Here is a 25,390-nt window from a genome sequence, read left to right on the forward strand (position 1 = left end):
CTGCAGTGAGAACCGGTTGGGAGTCCTAAATTGAGAAAAGAGACTTAAAAATACGTTGGAACCTCCATTAGCCACATGCCAGTTACCCAGTTTTTCCAATTACTCATCTGAAATTTCACAGGACAAGATCTCGCACATACGAACTTAAGAAATAGGAGCAGGAGTCGGCCATTTTGCCCCTCAGGCTTGCTCTGCCATTTAATACGATCATGGCTGATCTGATCTTGGCCTCAACTCCACTTCCCTGCCCGCTCCCCATAACCCTTCACTCCCTTATCATTCAAAAATCTGTCCATCTCCACCTTAAATCTATGAAAATGACCCAGCCTCCACAGCTCTCTGGGGCAGAGAATTCCAAAGATTCACAGCCCTCAGAGAAGAAATTCCTCCTCATTTCAGTTTTTAATGGGTGACCCTTATTCTGAAACTATGCCCCCTCGTTCTAGATTCTCACACGAGGGGAAACATCCTCTCAGCATCTACCCTGTCGAGCCCCCTCACAATCTTATGTTTCAATAAGATCACTTCTCATTCTTCTAAACTCCAGTGAGTACAGGCCCAACCTGCTCAACCTTTCTTCATAAGGCAACTTCTTCATCACAGGAATCAACCTGGTGAACCATCTCTGAACTGCACACGACGTTAAAACTACATAATGCTCCTTTAGCTGTCTGGATTTTTCTCAGTGGATGAAGCCACACACCACGGTTCTTTTATTTGTATTGTGGGTCTCCTCATCCCTGCGCCGAGGTGACTGCTGTACCATGTGTGCATCACCAAAATTTGGGAACTGGATTATCTGCCGCCTTCTGTTACTCCCGGAATCCCGCCATCGTTTTGGGGATTCATCAGGTTTCATTTTTCAAACTGAAGATAGTAAACACGACAGGATTTTTCATTTGGAGCTTTCATACTGAAGTAATTTATTTTACTGTTCGAATACAGTGTGCGGATTCAATTGCAAGAGGCTGGTTCACTAATGCAATGCTCGATCAGAAACGAGACTGCTGAACGGGGGTATTCACATTCAGGGCAGGTAAGTAAATCTCTTACCAGCAAACTCCAAGGTAATATTCAACATTGATTTCCCCAGTACAGGCTCAGTCAGGATCTGTATTTTGCTGAGAAACATGAATAATGCGAGGGTATACATACCAGGAAAGGACGAACAGGCTGGGTCTCTTTTCTCTTGTAAAAGGGCTGAGGGGTGACCAAAGAGGGCTTTAAAATTCTGAAAGGTTTTGATAGAGTAGACACAGAGAGAATGTTTCCACTTGTGGGGAAGAGCATAACTAGAGGCCATCAATGTAAGCCAGCCACCAAGAGATCCAATAAGGAATTTAGGAGAAACGTCTTCTTTACCCAGAGAGCGGTGAGAATGTGGAACTCGCTGCCACAGGGAGGGGTTGAGGCGAATAGTATCGATGCATTTAAGGGGCGATTGGACAAGCATATGAGGGAGAAAGGAATAGAGGGTTACGCTGATAAGATTTAGATGAGGAAAGACGTGAGGAGGCTCCCTGTGGCAGCAAGTTCCACATTCTCACCACTCTCTGGGTAAAGAAGAAGTTCCTCCTAAATTCCTTATTGGATCTCTTGGTGGCTGGCTTACATTGATGGCCTCTAGTTATGCTCTTCCCCACAAGTGGAAACATTCTCTGTGTCTACTCTATCAAAACCTTTCAGAATTTTAAAGCCCTCTGGTCACCCCTCAGCCTTTTTACAGGAGAAAAGAGACCCAGCCTGTTCATCCTTTCCTGTTATGTATACCCTCGCATTATTCACGTTTCTCAGCAAAATACAGATCCTGACTGAGCCTGTACTGGGGAAATCAATGTTGAATATTACCTTGGATTTTTCTGGTAATAAGAGATTTACTTGCCTGCCCTGAATGTGAATACCCCCGTTCAGCAGTCTCGTTTCTGATCGAGCATTGCATTAGTGAACCAGCCTCTTGCAATTGAATCCGCACACTGTATTCGAACAGTAAAATAAATTACTTCAGTATGAAAGCTCCAAATGAAAAATCCTGTCATGTTTACTAACTTCAGTGGAGCATAAGCACCGGCATGGACTGGTTGGGCCGAATGGCCTGTTTCTGTGCCGTACATCCTGTGTAATTCTATGTAATTTAGTTTTAAGTATTGTGCTCAGTAAGGTGATGGATGTTGGTGTTGGGGTAATGGAACACTTTCCCGCTTCAGGCACTCCCCTCTCGGGTACATCACAAGTAACATGCGGAGTAAAGTTCCCACTACGCCATCCCAATAATAATAAAAACTTGCATTTATATAGCGCCTTTCACAACCACCGGACATCCTAAAGTGCTTTATAACTGAAGTTCAGTCCCTGTTGCAATGTGGAAAATTTGCACACAGCAGGCTCCCACAAACAGCAATGTGATAAAGACCAATCTGTTTTTGCGATGTTGATTGAGGGATAAATATTGGCCAAGACCCCGGGCGGGGATAACCGCTCTACACTTCAAAACAGTGCCATGTGATCTTTTACGTCCAACTGAGAGAGGAGGTCTCGGTTCAACGTCTCATCGGAAAGACGGCACCTCCGACAGTGCGGCACTCCCTCAGCATGGTGTGTCAGCCTAGATTTATGTGGTCAAGCCCCTGGAGTGGGATTTGAACCCACAACCTTCTGACTCGGAGGCGAGAGTGCTGCCCACTGAACCACGGCTGGCACTCAATATGCTTTAGCCCAGCCTCGGTGGAGCACCTCCGACTGAACCAATGCAATATTTTTCCATTCCCACACACCAGCCATCCTGCAATCTTACAGATTGGCTGTTTTTTTTTGCCGAACTTTAGCACCGATGTGTGGGCTGTGACATGTCAGGTTGTGGAATAGCACTGTGACTTCGCAAGCTCAGGTCGTGCTGGGATTCATAGTGGTCAATACACCCAAAGGAGGGCTCTTATTGCATCAGTCTGGGCTAAAAGTGCATCGTTTACCTTTTGATGCTCTGTCGTGAGATTTTCCACAGATTTCAGAGATGGATGACAGGAATTCATTCACTTGCTTCAGGGAGAGAGAGTTATGGAGTGTTTCGAGGGGGTAGATGGATGGAACCATGGAGCATCCTTCAAAACCTAATTTAAAATGAGAGAAAAAAAAAAAGACACCCAGCAATTAATTAATTTCACAGTACCTGAACCCTAACCATTCTCCGAAGGCAATGAAAACGGCTCACGTCAAAACTAGCATTCTCCCAGGGCGGATTCACTTGTTCTTGTTATGAAAAGGCAGTCATTGAGCCAAACCAAAACAAGCCAGGCAAACGCAACAATACGGGCCACTTGAAGCGAGGATCAGAATACAAACTGCGAGTGTCAGAACACTGCAGGGCCAGGCACACTTCTGGTATGTAGTGTTGGACGGGGCGGAAATAACTCCTCGCTCTGTCCAACAGTAGCTAAAGTTATATCCTGGCGAGGCAGCAAAACTCCTGAACCGCACATTTTGGTGAAAAGTTGAAGTTCCCACACTTCTCGGCATCAGTCAAAACCACCTCACCCACACAGCACAGTGCGATTCTGAAGCACGCAAAGACCAACATATTTGCCTGTCCACTACACATGATAAATAGGTTAATGCGTTCATTAAAATAGTGGGGGCGGGGGGAATCTTCAGACGCGTGCATCATATGTTAGCGCTCCGATGTATAACTTTATCACCATGGAGCAGGAATCCCTCTGTTGAATATGTAGACATGGAGAATGTCTGTACACGTGGTAACCTCTACCATATCTTACTGCAGCACTGGATAAAAGATGACACGTTTGCATCCAGGACAAAGCAGTCCGCTTGATCGGCACGCTACCCACCACCTTCAACATTCACTCTCTCCACCACCGGCGCCCCCTGGCTGCAGTGTGCACCATCAACAAGATGCACTGCAGCAACTCGCCAAGGCTTCTTCGGCAGCACCTCGCAAATTCGCGACCTCTACCGCCTAGAAGGACAAGGGCAGCAGGCGCATGGGAACACCACCACCTCCACGTTCCCCTCCCAGTCACACCCCATCCAGACTTGGAAATATATCGGCCGTTCCTTCATCGTCGCTGGGTCACAATCCTGGAACTCCCTGCCTAACAGCACTGTGGGAGCACCTTCACCACACGGACTGCAGCGGTTCAAGGCGGCTCACCACCACCTTCTCAAGGGGCAATTAGGGATGGGCAATAAATGCTGGCCTTACCAGCGACGCCCACATCATGTGAACAAATTAAAAAGATTGACAGGCAAACATGCTAATTTGGCTGTGCAAGATCTGTCAGCTTCTGAAAGAGAAACCTAAAGATAATGGACAGGACCCTGTAAGGAGGGGATACCCCCCCATGAACATGAACTTGCCTTTTCTCTTCCACAGACTGATGGATCTGCCCATCAGTTTCAGCATTTCCTGTTTACAGCTCAGATTTCCAGTGTTCACTCTCTTACCCTGCGTCTCTGGCGATATTGATCACATTGGGGCTGACGCATAATGATTTCATAACGCAAGGTCCAAGTGTGAATTTATTTAGAGCTAGGAGTGATGGAGCCGATTGTAACACTAGGCTTGTAGATTTACTGCAAGTGGTCACTTGTCACCCAAGAAAGGAAACTCATGCCCTTGATTAGATTTTAATCTATTAATTAGCATTGAATTTTACACTGCGGGGTAACAAGCGCAGCTGCCTATAAAGGGACTCTGCTAATAACTCCCATTAACTGTGTACCAACAACATTCAGACTAGAAATGCACAGAGCTCAGTGCATTTTAAAAACGTAACTAAGAATTCATTGCAAGAGCCTGTGATCCTGACATCAGTTGGATGGATCTGTTGTTTCGAGGATGTGACCCACAGGAGTAGGAGCAGGTGGAAAATCCTGAGAATAGTCCCTAAATGGTATAGAAGATTTTTTTTAAATAAAAGTGCTTCATAGTGATAAACAAAACCACCATTTTGTTCCCCTCGTTTTTTATTTGGTCCAGGAATCAGCAAACGTTAATCTGACAAAAGCATTTAATCCAATGCCAAAAACCTGCTAAGTGTGACATTTAGCAAAAGCACAACACGGTTTGACGCTGCTAATCTCTTCCCCTCCCCTCCCAAGTCTCTCTCCTCCAGTCCTTAAAGTACTTGCTTATGTTCTTATTAATGTTGGGGGGGGGGGGGTCCAGAACCAGGGGTCACAGTCTGGGGATGGGGGGTGGGCCGTTTGGGATCAGGATGGGGAGAGACGACTTCACCTGGGGGGCGGTGAACCTGTGGAGTTCTCTGCCACAGAGAGTTGTTGAGGCCAGTTCACTAGATGTATTCAGGGGGGGGGGGGGGGGGAAGTTGGATGTAGTCCTTGCTACTGGGGGGATCGGGGAGTATGGCGAGAGGACGGGAATGGGGTACTGAAGTTGCATGTTCAGCCATGAACTCATTGAATGGCGGTGCAGGCTTGAAGGGCTGAATGGCCTACTCCTGCACCTATTTTCTATGTTTCTATGACTGGCGTCCCTTGGCTGTTTCTCTTGACTGGAGAGTCCAGAACAAGGGGGTCACAGTCTCAGGATAAGGGGTCGGCCATTTAGGACTGAGATGAGGAGGAATTTCTTCACTTAAAGGACGGTGAATCTTTGGAATTCTCTACCCCAGAGGGCTGTGGAGGCCAAGTCATTTTTAAGCCTGAGATCGATAGATTATTGAACGCGAGGGGAATCAAGGGATATGGGGATTGGGCGGGAAAGTGGAGTTGAGGTCGAAGATCAGCCATGATCTGATTGAATGGCAGAGCAGGCTCGCGGGACCGTGTGGCCTACTCCTGCTCCTAATTCTTATGTTCTTGGCCATTCTTCATGTGAGACGCTAGAAATGGGAGCGTCAGTAGGATATTCAACTGTGGAGTGCATCAGAGCCAAGCCCACTCCTGGCCTCATCCAACAGTCACACTTTACAGCAGGGTGGCTAATTAGTGATCAGGAACAGACACCAGCACTTGTATTTTCTGCTCCCTAATTCAGGTCACGCTGTGACTGGTTGGAGCACCCCTACCCCACCCACCCAGAGCGATCTGTGAGCCCAGCACACACTCCTAATTGAACCTGGTACATTTACCTATGGCTGCACAGCTTAGCACTGTGCCGGGCGATGAATCAATCCCTCAAACCAGCAGGGGATTAAATTAATGTATATTCTTTTTTAAATTGAAATCAATTTGCCTCATGGCATAATTGACGGGAGCTCAGGAACCAGAATGTAGACAATGTTTGATCTGCTTGCGTTCAGACAATAGAGGACGTGAGTGTGGGGATGTATTTAAAAATGATCGGTGCCTTTTAGCACCAAGTTCTGAATGCAATAAGCTGATCACCAATGGAAAGCATCCACCATTACTGTCAGGGGTATAATGTTCTTGCAAACTGCAAGACCTATTAGAACGCGTCGTGTGGAAAAAACACACTTAAACGCAAAATAAAATACTTTGATCAATTAGACAGATTCTTTGGGGAGGGGACTGGGATTACCAAGAGAGTATTTTTCTGGCAGGGGGCAGGGGGAAGATCGGTCATGCAAACCTTTGGGGAAAAAGGTGGATTCAGAACATTAACTGATTAATGGTTTGAAGTCAGCAAAGCAGAAGAGAAATGAAATGTTATTCAACCAAACAGCTGGAAGCAGGAATGCCTCATTACAGGAGTAGCAAGAAGACAATTCTGCAGGACCGCGTGTAATTAAAACTTTTGGGAGTCATTTGGCATTTTATGCAGAGCAAAGCCTCTGCACGTACACACAAAGCAAGTGATCGCAAACTGGTGGGGAACAGGACAGCAAATTGTGGCGCCTCAACTCATTCAAGGTTACAGCTCCTTCCCTCAAAGAAAGCCTTGTATTTACACAACATCTTCCGCAACCTCAGGACGCCCACCGCGCTTTACAGCCGATGAGGTACTTTTGAAGAGCAGACAATTTGCATACAGCGAGGTCCCACAAACAGCAGTGTGATAATGACCAGTTCATCTGTTTTAGCGATGTTGGTTGAGGGAAAAATATTGGCCAGGGCTCCCCTGTCTCTTCTTCGAAATAGTGCTGTGGGATCTTTTATGTCAACCTGAGAGGGCAGACTGGGCTTCGTCTCAACCGTAAGACGGCACCTCTGACAGCGCAGCACTCTCTCAGCACTGCACTGGGAGTGTCAGCCTGGATTTTGAGCTCAAGTCTCTGGAGTGGGATTTGAACCCATGACTTTCTGACTCAGGCGGGAGGGTGACCGACAAAAAAAAACAAATGCATATGAATTTGGAACACATCAGAACTTTTATGGCACTGGGAGGGGGGGGGGGGGGGTGAAATTCACTTGATAATGCTGCCCATGCCCATTAGCAATGGTGCTAGGCAGTTAATGGACAGCAAAGGCCGACTTTCAACGATAAGTGGCGTCAGCGCCTCGCCCGACATTCAGTCGGCTCTTTGGCAGAGGAGCCAAGAGGCACCGCTGTGCCAGCTAACGCCACCCGCGTGGTGACGTCATCCAGCGTACAACCTCTCTGTCACGGTATTTGCTTTGTACGGCTGCCGTAACAGGAGGCAGCCGTACAGCCAGGAAAAAGCTGTCGTAAAAGAACGCATCTCGGCTGGAATCGCCCGGAAAGGAAGGCAAGTTTTTCTCTTTATTCATTTCTGCATGCTTTCATTAATTTTAAAGAGTGGGGAAGTGTGTGGGTGTGGATCGGAGAAGTTTTAGTTCTTATTTTCTTCATGGTTTTTTTCTAGCATGGCGGCAACCTCCCGTGGGGAAATTCAATTGGCCCCGAGCTGCTGGCCGAGGATGTGTGTGCAACGCCACTTTTTAATGCTGTGCTCTCCTCTTTGGGCGTAAAAACTGAATGTAGGACTTTGAGGCTGCGCCTAACGTCAGGCGCTAAAATCATCGCTCAGGCGGTGACACCGTCTTAAAAATGGCCATAACCAATTTTGACCCCAAGGTGCTTATTCCCAAGGAGAATCCAACACCCATAGTGCAGGCCACCTCTAAGGTTGTAAAGGATAGGAGAGAAACCAGATAAATCAAAAAGTTTGTTGGCCTTTATTGCAAGGGGGTTAGAGTACAAGTGTAAGGAAAGTCTTGCTACAATTTTCACGATAGGCAGTCCCTCGGAATCGAGGAAGACTTGCTTCCACTCCTGAAGTGAGTTCTTTGGCTCTCGTATTGGACTGTTCAGCCACTACAGACTCTGTCACAGGTGGGACAGATAGTCGTTGAGGGAAGGGGTGGGTGGGACTGGTTTGCCGCATGCTCTTTCCGCTTGATTTCCTTGGTGAGACCACAGCTGGAGCACGGTGTACAATTTTGGTCGTCTTATCTAAGGAAGGATGGTGCAACAAAGGTTCACTAGATTGATCCCTGGATGATGAGGGGGTTACCTTATGATGATAGATTGAGTAGACTGGGTCTTTACTCGTTGGAGTTCAGAAGGATGAGGGGTGATCTTATAGAAACATTTAAAATAATGAAAGGGATAGACAGGATAGAGGCAGAGAGGTTGTTTCCACTGGTCGGGGAGACTAGAACTAGGGGGCACAGCCTCAAAAATACCAGGGAGCCAATTTAAAACCGAGTATGAGAAGGAATTTCTTCTCCCAGAGGGTTGTGAATCTGTGGAATTCTCTGCCCAAGGAAGCAGTTGAGGCTAGCTCATTGAATGTATTCAAGTCACAGATAGATAGATTTTTAACCAATAAGGGAATTAAGGGTTACGGGGAGCGGGCGGGCAAGTGGAGCTGAGTCCACGGCCAGATCAGCCATGATCTTGTTGGATGGCGTAGCATTCTCGAGGGTCTAGATGTCCTACTCCTGTTCTTAATTCTTATGTTCTTATTAATGTTGGGGAAGTCCAGAATCAGGTTTCACATTCTAAGGTTACGGGGTAAGCCATTTAGGACCGAGATGAGGAGAAACTTCTTCACCCAGAGAGTGATGAAACTGTGGAATTCTCTACCACAGAAAGTTGTTGAGGCCAATTCACTAAATATATTCAAAAAGGAGTTAGATGTAGTCCTTACTACTAGGGGGATCAAGGGGTATGGCGAGAAAGCAGGAATGTGGTACTGAAGTTGCATGTTCAGCCATGAACTCATTGAATGGCGGTGCAGGCTAGAAGGGCCGAATGGCCTACTGCTGCACCTATTTTCTATGTTTCTATGAGAGGGCTGTCCAATGAGATTGAGTAGACTGGGCCTGTACTCTCTGGAGTTTAGAAGAATCAGAGGTGATCTCACTGAAACATATAAGATTCTGAGGGGGATTGACAGGGTAGATTGGTTCCCCTGGGAATGGTATGTTCTTGTGTCATGGTCAGCTGATGCCAGGTTTGGGTTGTAGGAGGAAGGGAAAGACCGACAGAGGTGTGGAGTTGCCACAATTTTGAGGTCCTGGTAAAGGGTAAAATGAATTGGGAGTAAAATGGTGTGGTCGAGTCTTGCTTTCACGAGGAGGAGGAATTGGATATTTGCAGGTTCTGGGCATCCTGCTGTTTGGTTTTACAATAAAAATAAAGACCCACAACCAGCAAAGTGCTCTGATATATTCCCGACCCATGTACAGCCATCATAAAATGGGAAGAGAAAATTTTTTATAAACAGGGTCTGAAATTGATTTCAGAGTGTCGCTGTGCATTGGGCTGGTTTGTGAATAGAGGTCGTTTGTTACACTCGAGGTGAATTTTATTATCTCTGGGTTGAGAAAACCTTAATTTAACATACGCCAGGGAAAATGTTACAGGAGCTCTGTAATAACTGGGGCCGTTTATATGGAGAACAACAGATGGTGGGAACTGCGTTATGATAATGTATTGCAGGCTTGAATACTCTCCGAGCAATCCACTTAATATATCGTATTGAACAGCACAGCTCATTAGTAATGCAATGGGCCACAGAGGATAGAACGCAAGGCTTCCACGCACAATTTCTGAGAAAGATCTCCTAATCACTGCTTTGGTTACCGTGAGCGACAAGACATATAACCGCAAGCAGGGAAGGGAAACGTGCCCTTCGTAACAACTGGTTCAAGAGCGGCGATAGTAGACAAGTCATTGGGGCCAATCAACTACCTGTCCACCTATTTACATGGTGACATATAACCTTGGAGGGGGAGGGGGGATAAAGGGAAGAATATATAGGGCAGAGGGGTTACCCTATATTCCCTTGAGTTTAGAAGGATGAGAGGTGATCTCACTGAAACGTATAAAATTCTTAAGGGGCTTGGCAGGATAGATGCAGGGAGGATGCTTCCCCTGGCTGTGGGGAGTCTAGAACCAGGGGTCACAGTCCCAGAATAAGGGGTCAGCCATTTAGGACTGAGACGAGGAGAAATTTCTTCACTCAGTGTGGTGAATCTTTGGAATTCTCTGCCCCAGAGGGTTGTGGAGGCTCAGTCGCTGAGTATATTCAAGACCGAGACTGATAGATTTTTGCACACTAAGGGAACGAGGGATATGGGGATAGTGCAGGAAGGTGGAGTTGGGATAGATCAGCCATGATCTTATTGAATGGCGGAACAATCGAGGTGCCGAATGGCCTACTCCTGCTTCTTTTTCTTATGTAATAATGCCTTTTAATAGAATGACTTCCCTAGATTTTGGAGTCAGAACTGAAAAGCACCTAAACAAATAGCTGAGCTACAGACTGAAATATCTTTGTTAAGAGAAATCCCTCTTACTTGTTGGAGATGCAACAATGTGACTGATGGAAGGAGGGGGAAAAGAACTGAAGATTCCTGTATATGGCAGCAGATGCGATGTACAGCGCACAGGAAAAGATCACAAGAGACACAAATCTCTCAAAGGTAGAGTCACTCCGGATGATGACCTACCAGTAACACCAGGCTGAGAACTAGCGGACAACAGACACAGCAAGGTCCTCTACGGCGTAATCAGAGAGTTGGTAGAGAAAGCGGATCTGTGGCATGGCAGAGGCTCGCAAACTGGCCTCTACAGCCCTAGACAGGTTAACAGTTTTCTACCAACCCTGTCGCAAGCCTATGTTAGATATACACAATATCCAAGTGATAATAAAAGCCTTCACTAACCAATACATTTGAAATGTATAAAATTACCCTCGAGGACTCGCGCAAACTTTGCCACCAAATGGCAGAAGAGAAGTTATTTATGACTTCTTCAAGCAATGAAAAACATTGAAACCCTCTCCTAGGAAAAATGACAGGTAGGTAAAGACCTACTGGTCCATCCAGCCTGCCCCTTCTAACTGCGATGTCTTGTGTATCACGAAACTGACACTCCCCACTCTACCCGGAAACCATGTGATCTCCTGGGCGAGGTGTGACAATAGATTAAAAATTAAGCCAACCAATTAGGGATGTAGAAAAAAAAAAAATCGCTCTCCAACCCCCTTAGGTGATCAAAACTAGTCGAGTAGACCACTCGGGTCCCGAATAATGTTACACGGTACCTACCTCTTGTACGCGGTGATCTCTGCCCCTGCGCTGGCTTGAAGGAAGTCGGCAAATCAGCATTCACCGCACAAGCTGGTAGCCTGTTCCACAGGCCCACTATTCCCTGGGAAAAGAACCACCTCCTGACATCTAATCTAGTTCTGCCTTTACATAAATTGGGTTTGGTTGAAACAAATTCTCCACAAGAACACAATCTAATCCCTTCATCAGCTTGTAAACCATGATTAAATCACCCTTAAGGATAAGCTTCTGTAAAGTAGAGAGTCCCAGCTCTTTTGCTAACTATCTTGGTAACTGAGATGCTTTGAACTAGGTTTCCTCATAATTGGCGTTTGGTAATATTTTCTCCCCTGATCCTCTCCTAGGACTTTGACTCCTTGTGGGGTACAGTTCCACGGGTAGCAGCCTCCAGTATCTCGTCCAAGTGACCATACTTCGTGGGTCAGCCCAGGCAGTGAGCACCTCCGAGCTGTTCAGCTACAAGGGGAATCAAAGAGCCAATGCTGTTCTCGCCCAACATTCAAACACTCGGACGCCCAATTTCCAGCGGTGGGGAGGGATGCAGGGCAAATCAGGGCATGGTGATCAGGTTTCCCTTTCTGCTCTCTGGGTGTGGGGTGTTGAATATAGCGTCTTACGACTGCCTTGTCCGAGATAAGCGTCATCGAGAGTTTAAAAAAAAAAAGAAAATTGCTTGCGATATTTAAACAGTGCTTGCCATCACATTTAATGCAGAGTCAAACAACAGGCATCTACGGTGCTTAAAATGCTATGGTATAATAATTCATATAATAGACACACACACACACAATTACTGCACTTTACAAGATCCACTCATATTACTAATCACAGGCTCAGTAACAAATAAGAGCCAAGTCCAGCCATGGAACCTGTTGCGACTGTTGCACATACTGGGCTCTGATCACGATCATATGTCAAGCAAAACACGCCAACATGAAAGTCAATCAAAAATCGCTCACATCAATGATGGTGCAAACCATTTACACTCCACAACCCGATAAGCTGGGCTTAGCTCACATCAAATGCAAGCGCGTCTGCCATAGCAGCGTTGCACAGAGTCATGCATGCGGTCCTAAGCTGCTGTTTGGGGAACGTCAGAGTGAGAGACAGCAACAAAACACCACAGAAAATAACTCCATGTACATCATAAATCACAAGTCCACTTCTACACAATCGGCAACTAGCATTCCACATGCAACATAGCTTATTTGGCCAGGAGTGCACTCTCCTGGGTTACACTGCAAAGTTATTCTATATGAATAAAACTGCTAATGCCTACCAGAACTATTTTTTAAAATCGACTTTCATTGTCTCTTTGGTAGAATGACAAAAAAACTCAAGCACAAGTAAGCAAACAGATTAATATGATTTGAATCACAATTGACCCAACTCACAGGAGACGCCAGTTCAGGTCATGACCTACTTAGGGTTTATAATCGGTAAGGGTTGCACTTACACTTATTTTTCTGATGTCTCAATTTGTTTCCAGCAATGACACAAAAAAAATGGCATAAACACCCATTTTCTTGCTATTGGCCCTGGTAGATTAGTGAATGCATAACCGTTTGCATTTACAAATCACCCCCTCACAGGACTCATCTCAAAACCTCACAGTAAATGTGATGTTTTTAAAGAAATTATTTCACCTGCATGTTTACATAAGGGTCCACAGCCAGATAGGGAATGGAAGACCAGCAGGAAGAGCAGTGCAAGAAAGATAGTGCAGAGGTCCCCTGTGGTCAACCCCTGCAAAACAGATACACTGCTTTGGGTACTGTTGAGGGGGATGACTCATCAGGGGAGGGCAGCAGCAGCCAAGTTCATGGCACCGTAGGTGGCTCTGCTGCAAAGGAGGGCAGGAAAAAGAGTGGGAGCGCGATAGTGATAGGGGATTCGATGGTGAGGGGAATAGATAGGCGTTTCTGCAGACGCAACCGAGATTCCAGGATGGTATGTTGCCTCCCTGGTGCAAGGGTCAAGGATGTCTCGGAGCGGGTGCAGGACATTCTGAAATGGGAGGGAGAACAGCCAGTTGTCGTGGTGCACATTGGTACCAACGACATAGGTAAAAAAAGGGATGAGGTCCTACGAAAAGAATTTAAGGAGCTAGGAGATAAATTAAAAAGTAGGACCTCAAAAGTAGTAATCTCGGGATTGCTACCAGTGCCACGTGCTAGTCAGAGTAGGAATCGCAGGATAGCGCAGATGAATACATGGCTTGAGCAGTGGTGCAGCAGGGAGGGATTCAAATTCTTGGGGCATTGGAACCGGTTCTGGGGGAGGTGGGACCAGTACAAACCGGACGGTCTGCACCTGGGCAGGTCCGGAACCAATGTCCTAGGGGGAGTGTTTGCTAGTGCTGTTGGGGAGGAGTTAAACTAATATTGCAGGGGGATGGGAACCTATACAGGGAGACAGAGGGAGACAAAAATGAGGCAAAAGCAAAAGACAGAAAGGAGATGAGGAAAAGTGGAGGGCAGAGAAACCCAAGGCAAAGAACAAAAAGGGCCACTGTACAGCAAAATTCTAGAAGGACAAAGGGTGTTAAAAAAGCAAGCCTGAAGGCTTTGTGTCTTAATGCAAGGAGTATCCGCAATAAGGTGGATGAATTAACTGTGCAAATAGATGTTAACAAATATGATGTGATTGGGATTACGGAGACGTGGCTCCAGGATGATCAGGGCTGGGAACTCAACATCCAGGGGTATTCAACATTCAGGAAGGATAGAATAAAAGGAAAAGGAGGTGGGGTAGCATTGCTGGTTAAAGAGGAGATTAATGCAATAGTTAGGAAAGACATTAGCTTGGATGATGTGGAATCTATATGGGTAGAGCTGCAGAACACTAAAGGGCAAAAATCGTTAGTGGGAGTTGTGTACAGACCTCCAAACAGTAGTAGTGATGTTGGGGAGGGCATCAAACAGGAAATTAGGAGTGCATGCAATAAAGGTGCAGCAGTTATAATGGGTGACTTTAATATGCACATAGATTGGGCTAGCCAAACTGGAAGCAATACGGTGGAGGAGGATTTCCTGGAATGCATAAGGGATGGTTTTCTAGACCAATATGTCGAGGAACCAACTAGGGGGGAGGCCATCTTAGACTGGGTGTTGTGTAATGAGAGAGGATTAATTAGCAATCTCATTGTGCGAGGCCCCTTGGGGAAGAGTGACCATAATATGGTGGAATTCTGCATTAGGATGGAGAATGAAACAGTTAATTCAGAGACCATGGTCCAGAACTTAAAGAAGGGTAACTTTGAAGGTATGAGGCATGAATTGGCTAAGATAGATTGGCTAATGATACTTAAGGGGTTGACTGTGGATGGGCAACGGCAGACATTTAGAGACCGCATGGATGAATTACAACAATTGTACATTCCTGTCTGGCGTAAAAATAAAAAAGGGAAGGTGGCTCAACCGTGGCTATCTAGGGAAATCAGGGATAGTATTAAAGCCAAGGAAATGGCATACAAATTGGCCAGAAATAGCAGCGAACCTGGGGACTGGGAGAAATTTAGAACTCAGCAGAGGAGGACAAAGGGTTTGATTAGGGCAGGGAAAATGGAGTACGAGAAGAAGCTTGCAGGGAACATTAAGGCGGATTGCAAAAGTTTCTATAGGTATGTAAAGAGAAAAAGGTTAGTAAAGACAGAATCAGGGGAAGTCATAACGGGGAACAAAGAAATGGCAGACCAATTGAACAAGTACTTTGGAGGACACAAACAACCTTCCGGATATAAAAGTGGTCAGAGGGTCTATTAAGGAGGAGGAACTGAGGGAAATCTTTATTAGTCGGGAAATTGTGTTGGGGAAATTGATGGGATTGAAGGCCGATAAATCCCCAGGGCCTGATGGACTGCATTCCAGAGTACTTAAGGAGGTGGCCTTGGAAATAGCGGATGCATTGACAGTCATTTTCCAACATTCCATTGACTCTGGATCAGTTCCTATCGAGTGGAGGGTAGCCAATGTAACCCCACTTTTTAAAAAAGGAGGGAGAGAAAGCAGGGAATTATAGACCGGTCAGCCTGACCTCAGTAGTGGGTAAAATGATGGAATCAATTATTAAGGATGTCACAGCAGCGCATTTGGAAAATGGTGACATGATAGGTCCAAGTCAGCATGGATTTGTGAAAGGGAGATCATGCTTGACAAATCTTCTGGAATTTTTTGAGGATATTTCCAATAAAGTGGACAAAGGAGTACCAGTTGATGTGGTATATTTGGACTTTCAGAAGGCTTTCGACAAGGTCCCACACAGGAGATTAATGTGCAAAGTTAAAGCACATGGGATTGGGGGTAGTGTGCTGACGTGGATTGAGAACTGGTTGTCAGACAGGAAGCAAAGAGTAGGAGTAAATGGGTACTTTTCGGAATGGCAGGCAGTGACCGCAGGGTTCTGTGCTGGGGCCCCAGCTGTTTACATTGTACATTAATGATTTAGACGAGGGGATTAAATGTAGTATCTCCAAATTTGCGGATGACACTAAGTTGGGTGGCAGTGTGAGCTGCGAGGAGGATGCTATGAGGCTACAGAGTGACTTGGATAGGTTAGGTGAGTGGGCAAATGCGTGGCAGATGCAGTATAATGTGGATAAATGTGAGGTTATCCACTTTGGTGGTAAAAACAGAGAGACAGACTATTATCTGAATGGTGACAGATTAGGAAAAGGGAAGGTGCAACGAGACCTGGGTGTCATGGTACATCAGTCATTGAAGGTTGGCATGCAGGTACAGCAGGCGGTTAAGAAAGCAAATGGCATGTTGGCCTTCATAGCGAGGGGATTAGAGTACAGGGGCAGGGAGGTGTTGCTACAGTTGTACAGGGCCTTGGTGAGGCCACACCTGGAGTATTGTGTACAGTTTTGGTCTCCTAACTTGAGGAAGGACATTCTTGCTATTGAGGGAGTGCAGCGAAGATTCACCAGACTGATTCCCGGGATGGTGGGACTGACCTATCAAGAAAGACTGGATCAACTGGGCTTGTATTCACTGGAGTTCAGAAGAGTGAGAGGGGACCTCATAGAAACGTTTAAAATTCTGACGGGTTTGGACAGGTTGGATGCAGGAAGAATGTTCCCAATGTTGGGGAAGTCCAGAACCAGGGGTCACAGTCTAAGGATAAGGGGTAAGCCATTTAGGACCGAGATAAGGAGAAACTTCTTCACCCAGAGAGTGGTGAACCTGTGGAATTCTCTACCACAGGAAGTAGTTGAGGCCAATTCACTAAATATATTCAAAAGGGAGTTAGATGAAGTCCTTACTACTCGGGGGATCAAGGGGTATGGCGTGAAAGCAGGAAGTGGGTACTGAAGTTTCATGTTCAGCCATGAACTCATTGAATGGCGGTGCAGGCTAGAAGGGCTGAATGGCCTGCTCCTGCATCTATTTTCTATGTTTCTATGTTTCTAAATAGGAGCAGGAGTAGGCCATTTGGCATCTTGAGTGTGCTCCGCCATTTAATATCATGACTGATCTGATCTTGGCCTCAACTCCACTTCCCTGCCCACTCCCCATAACCTTTGACTCCCTTAATGTTCAAAAATCTCCACCGTTAATATATTCAATGACCCAGCCTCCACAGCTCTCTGGGGTAGAGAATTCCAAAGATTCATGACCCTCAGAGAAGAAATTCCTCCTCAGTTACGTTTTAAATGGGCGAGCCCTTATTCTGAAACTGTATCCCCCTAGTTCTAGATTCCCTCACGAGGAGAAACATTCTCTCTGCATTTACCCTGTCGAGCCCCCTCAGAATCTTGTACGTTTCAATAAGATATTGAGGATGGGGACAGAATGGAGGAGATATACGCTCATGGCTGGAACCATGGGAATGTGCTTGCTGTAAATGTCAGCTGGAATTATGCAGCCACTTGAGTTCAAGATATGGAAGTAAATTCTCCCCCATTGGGCACTCCTGTTGACAAAGTTGTCTCGGACCAAGCCCTGAGCTGCGTCAATCCTGCACTTTGTAGCAAACGCTCACTTACCTGCCTGCACCACTGTTGCAGCAACATTGGGAAAGCAACAGCTCACTTGCCCACTCGATCAAGTGGGAAAGGAGCTAGGAATGCCACTGAATGTTTGCTCACCCTCACTCTCTGAAGGAGAAGGAATGGAAGTTAAAAAAAAAGGGCGGGATGAGACACAGTCAGAAAATTAAACTCCCTGATTATACTTGGAGGGGTTCACAAGCAGCAACTCAACCAGTGAGGTTTGCAGATGGTCCTGTTCGCCATCCTCAGTGTTTGTATCCAACTGTCGTGAACAGGGCACCTCAGCCCCCCCACCAGCCAACCCCTGGGCTCGGAGTGAGATTGCTAATCTGGTGTCATTGTGCAGTGGTGTAAACCAAGCACTAGGGTTTATTTCTAGAGGGATCGAATTGAAAAGTAGTGAAGTTATGCTAAAGCTGTATCGAACCTTGGTTAGATCGCACTTGGGAGTACTGCGTGCAGTTCTGGTCGCCATATTATAAAAAGGATATTGAGGCACTGGAGAGGGTGCAAGGTTTACAAGGATGATATCAGAATGCGAGGGTACACCATCAGGAAAGGATAAACAGGCTGGGTCTCTTTTCTCTTCAAGAGAAGGCTGAGGAGTGACCTAATAAAGGTCTTTAAAATGATGAAAGAGTGGATACAGAGAGAATGTTTCCACTTGTGGGGAAGAGCATAACTAGAGCCCATCAATATAAGATAGTCACCAAGAAATCCAATGGGGAATTCAGGAGAAACTTCTTTACCCAGAGAGTGGTGAGAATGTGGAACTCGCTGCCACAGGGAGGGGTTGAGGCAAATAGTATCGATGCATTTAAGGGGAGGCTGGACAAGTATATGAGGGAGAAGGGAATCGAGGGTTATGCTGATAGAGTTAGATGAGGAAAGACGGGAGGAGGCTCGAGTGGAGCATAAACGGCGGCATGGACTGGTTGGGCCAAAAGGCCTGTTTCTGTGCTGTGTATCCCATGTAATCCTATGTGTCTGCTCACTTTTAACAGATAAACACTGCACCGACTCAGTTCATATAGCAGTCTTATAGCCAATAGAGTAGGAACACTGGCTCATGCTCCCCAGAGCCACTGCAGGAGCTGGAGGTCAGTTTGATTTCTGGAAAGAAACATAAGTCTGCTTGAAAAACAGATGTAATAAATGATATGCTTTGAAAATAGTCCACAAAAGAAATATTTGCATTGGCACAGAAATACAATGGGAATGAACAGCCAGAGAGAGAGAGAGGGGAAGAGGGATCTTCAAGGCTGCAGTTTCATAAGTCCTTGACTGTATGCTCCATCACGCTCCTTAGTGAGCAACAGAACACACTGGAAGGTTTTTTCTCATTTATCCCAGTTTTTATAAAAACACCCAGAGCGGGTAGATTGTTTGCAGGCTGCAAAATACAGTGATTGAAAACAATGGAGCTTCAACCAAATATTAGGTTTAGCATCCAATATAATTAAATATTTTAAGTTTCAAAGTGAGATGATGTTTAATGTGGGATTCAATTGCAGGGAGGACACTGAAATCACTTTGCATGGGAGGGGGGCACTAGAGGTTCCTCACCAGAACATTATCCAGGACACCAGGTCATTGGCAGAGAAAAGGTAAATTGCATTAAAATATTCTTTGTCAATGCACGGCACTCTGTTCAATTCTGAAACTTATGATGAATGGAGAAGCCATTCAGAGGGAGAGAAAACATTTCAACCACATGATTTTCCTCTACCTAAAGCTTGGAGAGCCAGCTACAGAGTTCAAAATATAACCTACTGGGCCACTGACAAATTCTCTGGCCATTGCACATTAGTCCTCCCCCGACTTGTGATTTTCTAAGCTGACTTTCTTTCCTCAGGAAGATGAGTGCACACCGCCACTTCCATCGGAGCAATAAAACCTCTGCATTTGGAGTTACTGGGCAGAAGATTTAGCTCTACATTACTAGTTGTACGGATTAAGAAATAAAATATGTGCGATTTAAACTAGTCTTTAAACTCTTTTTGGGAATATTGGTTGATGAAAATTCCTCGTTACCTAATGAGGAAGTGGGTCATATTTTGATAGTAAAGTGATCATGAATATTCTAATACCATTAAATATTCGGAGTGACTATTTGTCCCAACTCACGTTTCTGCATGTGTCTCCCGACGACGCAAGCGCAGAAGCGGGTTTAGGACAAATAGTCACCGACTCTGCCATTCTCCCCCCCCCCCCCCCGTTTTCTGCGAATGTGTCGGAACTGCCCTGAACCCCACATTGTTCGCTGGGCCACCGTGCCCCAAGCCCCCCAGCTGGGCCAGAGCCGGGGGGAGAGCAGCGAGCAGAGAGAGCCAGCAGGCGAGTGGGGAGGGGGAGGGAAGAAGGGGGAGAGAGCGCCTGGTTGGGGCGGGGGGGGGGGGGGGCGGCGGGGAAAGAGAGCCTGGTTTTGTGGGGGGGGGGGGGAGGGGGGGAGGGTGGCGGTGAAAGAGAGGGAACTCAGGGAAGACAAATCACGATCTTCCAACCCCCTTTACACCCACGACACTTACACTTCATACCCAATAAACCTGTTCACAATCCGCACACAATTTCCCGTCTATGGCGGGGTGGGGGGGGGCGCGGGAAGGTCTTGCACTTGGATAAGGGACTTAGGTTCAAGGTGGGATACACTTGTACTGGGGTAAGGAGATGCACTTGCGCTGGGGTAAGGAGGGACTTAGGCTGGGGGAGGGATGCACTTGCGCTGGGGTAAGGAGAGACTTTGGCTGGGGGGAGGCATGTGTCCTTTCTGACTTCTGAAGTTCAAATGACTCATGTTACAATGTGCAAAGTTAGGCTGGGCGGTTCCACTTACACATTCCAGAGAAACTTCAGGGTGTGGCTTATCCTCCAGGTGGACCAATCAGCAATAGGTCATGTGATAATGGAGAGCCAATCAGAGAAACGGCTGCAATTCAGTTAGTACAACTTAACACAGCCTTAAATATTACTTGTGGATCGAGGCTTTTCTAATTACTTTCCCTCTTCGCCGAAGGAATTTGGAGATTGTGGAGAAACTGAATAAAAAGGCCACAGCAAGCAATGAACAACAATACCACCACATTGAGAAAGATTTGCATCAATCATATAACTGGGCCAATAAGTGGCAAATGCAGTTTCATGTGGATAAGGATAAAAGAATTAACTGGGAGCAAGGAACCCCCCAAAACAGATGGATGTGCTAAATGAAACTGTGATATAAAAGTACTGATTGGGAAAGAGATCCAAGGATTGAGAGAAATGGGGAGATGCGAGTGACTGAAGTTGATGCATTAAAATGGGACAATCTGATTGGGTCAAAAGGCTTTTTCTGTTTCCTAATTTTTCTCCCGATTTATATTGGGCTACAGCTCCGCAGGTAACAAGTACCTTCCAATACCACTCCCAAGTGACCACTTTTTAATATGTGAGCCTAGATAGAACGTGCAGATGAGCCCTTTGGTCATGGCATAGCCTGGCAGATACTGTCCTCCCCAAAGATCTACATGAGCAAACTTTCCAGCTGGTGTCACTCCGTAACAATCAGGCGTTTGAATCTACAGCACAGAAACAAGCCATTCGGCACAACTAGTCCATGCTCTACACAAGCCTCCTCCCATTCGACTGTATCTAACCCTATCAGCATATCCTTTTATTCCCTTCTCCCTCATATACTTGTCCAGCCTCCCCTTAAATGTATCGATACTATTCGCCTCAACCCCTCCCTGTGGCAGCGAGTTCCACATTCTCACCCCTCTCTGGGTAAAGAAGTTTCTCCCGAATTCCCCATTGGATTTATTAGTGATTGTCTTATATTGCTGGCCCTTAGTTTTGGTCTTCACCACAAGTGAAAATATCTTCTCTACGTATACCCCAGTCAACCCCTTCATCATTTTAAAGACCTCCATCAGGTCACCCCTCAGCCTTGTGTTTTCTGGAGAAAAGAGCCCCAGCCTGTACAGTCTTTCATTATGATTGACATTTCTGGCCCCTCCTGTCTCGGCAACGGAGGCCTGCTGAAGCCACGACTGAAATTGGCTAACTTTTGTTAAAAATAAACACAGGAGATTGAACCTGGGGCTTCTGCAAGGCTTCGTCATACGGTGACATTACCACCGAGCCATCGGGGCAGCTTGTAAAAATCCTTACGCCCTTAATATATGTGACCTGCATTCAGAGATTTATCTTTAAATGGATGCGGGGTTCTTCTGCTGCCGTCTGTACGGTTACAATGTCATGATTGCCAGGCTGGATCAAAGCCAGTGCAGAAATAGAAAGTGATTTGGTTTGAATTAAAAAACTCAGCAAACTTTCCAGTTAATAACTCATGCTTGAAATGGATTCAGCAAAGATTGTTTCTGTTTGATTACTTTGCATTCACTTTGCTAACTACTATTGATTTCAACTTTAAAAACTGCAGGACTGTGCAACTTCCTTTTACTTTGGTCATTTGTCATCAGCTTCTATTCCATTCTCTTCCTTCTCAGAGAAGCATATTATAATTCAACGGTTGATGGATAATGGAGGGGTGGGGGGGGGGGGGAAAAGAGTTTCCATATTGCTTGCTAACAAATCCTTGCCAACAGCTAGCATTTAATTTCAAATGTTTACAGCTCAAAGCCTGCTGGAAGAACGAAGCCAGGCACAAAAACCAAAAAGGAAAACATTAAGCACTTCAGCTCACGTAGTCCAAATGCCGCCAAAGTCAGCCGCGAGGTACTGCTGTCAGGCACCCCAAGTCTTGGGGGCGGGCCATCGCAGCTGCGGTTAACATCCAGCAGACAATGGCACATCGCTTCCACCGGTTAAAAATCAGACTTTCAATTACGCAGAATAATTTATTTTCAAAACGCTAATAATTAGCAAAAGCCAGCAGAAGATGCTGGGAATACGCAACGGGTACCTGAACAAGAGATGGGTTAACGTCCTGGGGGGCGGGGGGGCAGGACCCTCAGTCAAGAGACTGTGACAAGTTCTGAGGAAGGGCCTACCACTGAAACGTTAACTTATCTTTTCTCTTATTTCCACCATTTTTCTGTTGTGAATTAGCATCCTTAAGTTTAGAAGAATGAGAGGTGATCTCATTGAATCAGACAAAATTCTTACAGGGCTTGACAGGGTAGATGCAGGGAGGATGTTTCCCCCGGGCTGGGGAGTCTAGAACCAGGGGTCACAGTCTCAGGATAAGCGGTTGGCCTTTAAGGACTGAGATGAGGAGAAATTTCTTTACACCAGAGGATGGTGAATCTTTGGAATTCTCTACCCCCAGAGGGCTGTGGAGGCTCAGTCTTGGAATACATTCAAACGAGATATCGCTAATTTTTTGGATATTAAGGAAATCAAGGGATACGGGATCTGGCGGGAAAGTGGAGTTGAGGTCGATGATTAGCCATGAGCTCACTGAATGGCGGAGCAGGCTCGAGGGGCTGAATGGCCTACTCCTGCTCCTAATTCTTGTGTTAGGCTCTGACAATCATCACCATGCGATTGTACAGTGGTGAAATAAAAAGGGATTGTAGTCGTTGTACAGTCTGACTTTTAACCTGTAAAGATGCCCTACAATTGTGTTAGTAGCCGGGGGAGGGGGGGGGGTTTCTATCCACAATCCAAAACCTAGCAAGCAGTTTCAGTCATTTCTTTCCCCCAAGAGTTCTACCATCTGCAGGCTGTTAAAGAGGTGTAGAGGCGAGAGATTCCAGCAACCCCCACCCCCCCACCCCCGATTAGTCTTGGCAAAGCTCACTTGGGTTCAGAATCTGCAACATAGCTGCAATGGCTTGAAACAAGATTCATCCAGAGCCAACCATGCAGCAGTAAGGCGCAGGCGATACCGTAGAGGCAGTCGATATCATCCTGCCCCGAGATCAGCCAGTTCTTGAAGAGCCGAATGTGGTAGGAGCATTGTTGGAGATGCCGGGCCAAGGCCCCGTCAAGGGCCAGGTTCTGTGCGAAACTGTTGTCGGCCGAGAATCGCCTCAGCAGCTGAGCCACGCGACGATGGTCCAGCAAGTCTAGGGAACGGGCACCGGTAGAAAAAGAGCAAAATAAAAACACCACCAACAACAACAAGGACACAATTACCATAAGGGAAGAAGCATTTGTAAGAATCCAAACCATCCAAGAAAAGAATGTACCAAATGAAGAGAGAAAGACAATGAGCTGCTGCTGGTCTCGAACCCAACTGAAAGGAACATACATTTATATAATTAAAAATAAAATAGAAATCAGAAGGAAAAAAAAAAATACTTGCATTTATTTACTGCCTGATCACATCATCGAAACGTGTCCAAGGGCTTCACAAAGTGAACTGCTTTTGATGCACAGACTTAGAGGCAAATGTGGCCATCGCTTTCTGTCAGCAAACAATGTGGGTTGAGGGTGGAATACTGTCAGGACACCTAGAGAAACTCCCGGCTTTTCTTTTGGCACTGCCTTAGGGTCTTTCAACGTCCATCTGAGCAGGCAGATGGAGCCTGCAGTTTAACGTCTCATCAGAAAGACGGCACCCACAGCACTGCGGCACTCCCTCGGCACTGCACTGGGAGCGTCAGCCTGGATTTGTGTGCTCAAGTCTCTGGAGTGGGGCTTGAACCCACAACCTTCTGGCTCAAAGGCGAGGGAGTGCTATCCACGGCGCACCGGCTGACACTGATACACTTTATTGGTGAATGTCACAATTGCACTCCTGAAAATATAAACTCGTTTTCCATGAAGAAAATAAAGATGTTGAGGACAGCACTCCCACCGCAGCCATGCAAACATCATATTTAAATTACTGAGCATCGTGATAAAACAAAATAGCGCTGGTATTGGATTATAGCGAGGCCTGGAGGCCTCTCTGCACTGACCTCTGGGCAGATGTGTTGCCCTGGCTCAGCATGTGGGCTCTAAGTGCATCCCAACGCAGTAACCGAAAAATATTTCACTTTCCTAACAAACGGAGAACATTTCCAATTGAATACAGCAAGCACTCCGCCACCTTCAAGTACAGGCATCAAGTTTCAGCCGCGGGAAGAGCTGTGCCCTTTATTTTTGGGTCATTTGCACACACAGGCCCTGCAGCGGCGAGACCGTCTAGAACAGTTAAATTCCAGGAGAGGTGATCTTGTCAGAGCGAGGAAGCCGACTGCAACTAGACAAGGCCAAAGCTGTGGGTGGTGACCTCAATGCCGAATTGAAATGGAATCTCGCTTAGGGTCTGGAGGGAAGATCTCTGCTCTGTCTGCTAACAAAGAAAAGCTTTTGGCAACTTATTAAAGCCCAAAGAATACAGGCTGTGATGAAATGGGTGGTGGAGCAATGTGTTCTCGACTGTAGACAAACGGGATGGGAGCCAGGCCTGAGGGTGGAGACAAGGTGTCCAAGCTCTGATGAAATCCTCTTCATGTACAAGTTCATGATATCTTAATCCCCTCTTTTGCAAACTGTAATCCTCGATAAAGGATCTTGCTCCCTCACTACCCAAGAAACACGGTATATATATCAGAGCTGAGACAGTTGTACCCTCCCTGCGCAGTGATTTTTTCAGTAAGGCTCACTTAGCTCCAAAATAAACAGGGCGTTCATATGTCTCTCACACTTCCATTATGTCCCAAATAAGCAAAAATAAATGGGACTATTTGTACTGCACTTTTTTTTGACAGACAGGCGACTAGCCCCACCCCCCTCTCAGCCGAATCATTCCATCCACCGGTGCCAGAAGCAGGACCCGAGGCACAGACTCTCTCCCCGGGCGGCCTGGGCCTGACGGTGGCCAGCCGCTGCTTCTCCTGCCGACCGGGCCTCCTGTGAGCCGCGAATCCTGAGCGGCGGCTGGGGGGGGGGTAAGGCAGTTCGGAGGGCCTTGGGGCCGCGAATCAGGGTGGGGAGAGAGTGAGAGACAGAGAATGGGTGGAGAGAGGGGAGGGAGGGAGGGAGGGA

The 25,390-nt window shown here is 46.4% G+C and overlaps 1 protein-coding gene across 6 annotated transcripts in view; it reads right to left on the bottom strand.

Annotated features, from left to right (window-relative positions):
* Positions 1–25,390, bottom strand: part of ppip5k1a (diphosphoinositol pentakisphosphate kinase 1a) — a 173,860-nt gene that overhangs the window by 16,292 nt on the left and 132,178 nt on the right. For 4 of the 6 annotated variants that reach the window (XM_070864956.1, XM_070864958.1, XM_070864957.1 and 1 more), the window contains 2 exons: positions 23,302–23,481; positions 2,967–3,104 (listed from right to left, as the gene is read on the bottom strand). In XM_070864956.1, the coding sequence (XP_070721057.1) occupies positions 2,967–3,104; positions 23,302–23,481 (318 nt within the window). The remainder of the gene's footprint in view (positions 1–2,966; positions 3,105–23,301; positions 23,482–25,390) is intronic. The other 2 variants (XM_070864960.1, XM_070864959.1) reach the window with 1 other exon arrangement.

This window comes from Pristiophorus japonicus, chromosome 21, assembly GCF_044704955.1.
Source record: "Pristiophorus japonicus isolate sPriJap1 chromosome 21, sPriJap1.hap1, whole genome shotgun sequence".
Lineage (NCBI taxonomy): Eukaryota > Metazoa > Chordata > Chondrichthyes > Pristiophoridae > Pristiophorus > Pristiophorus japonicus.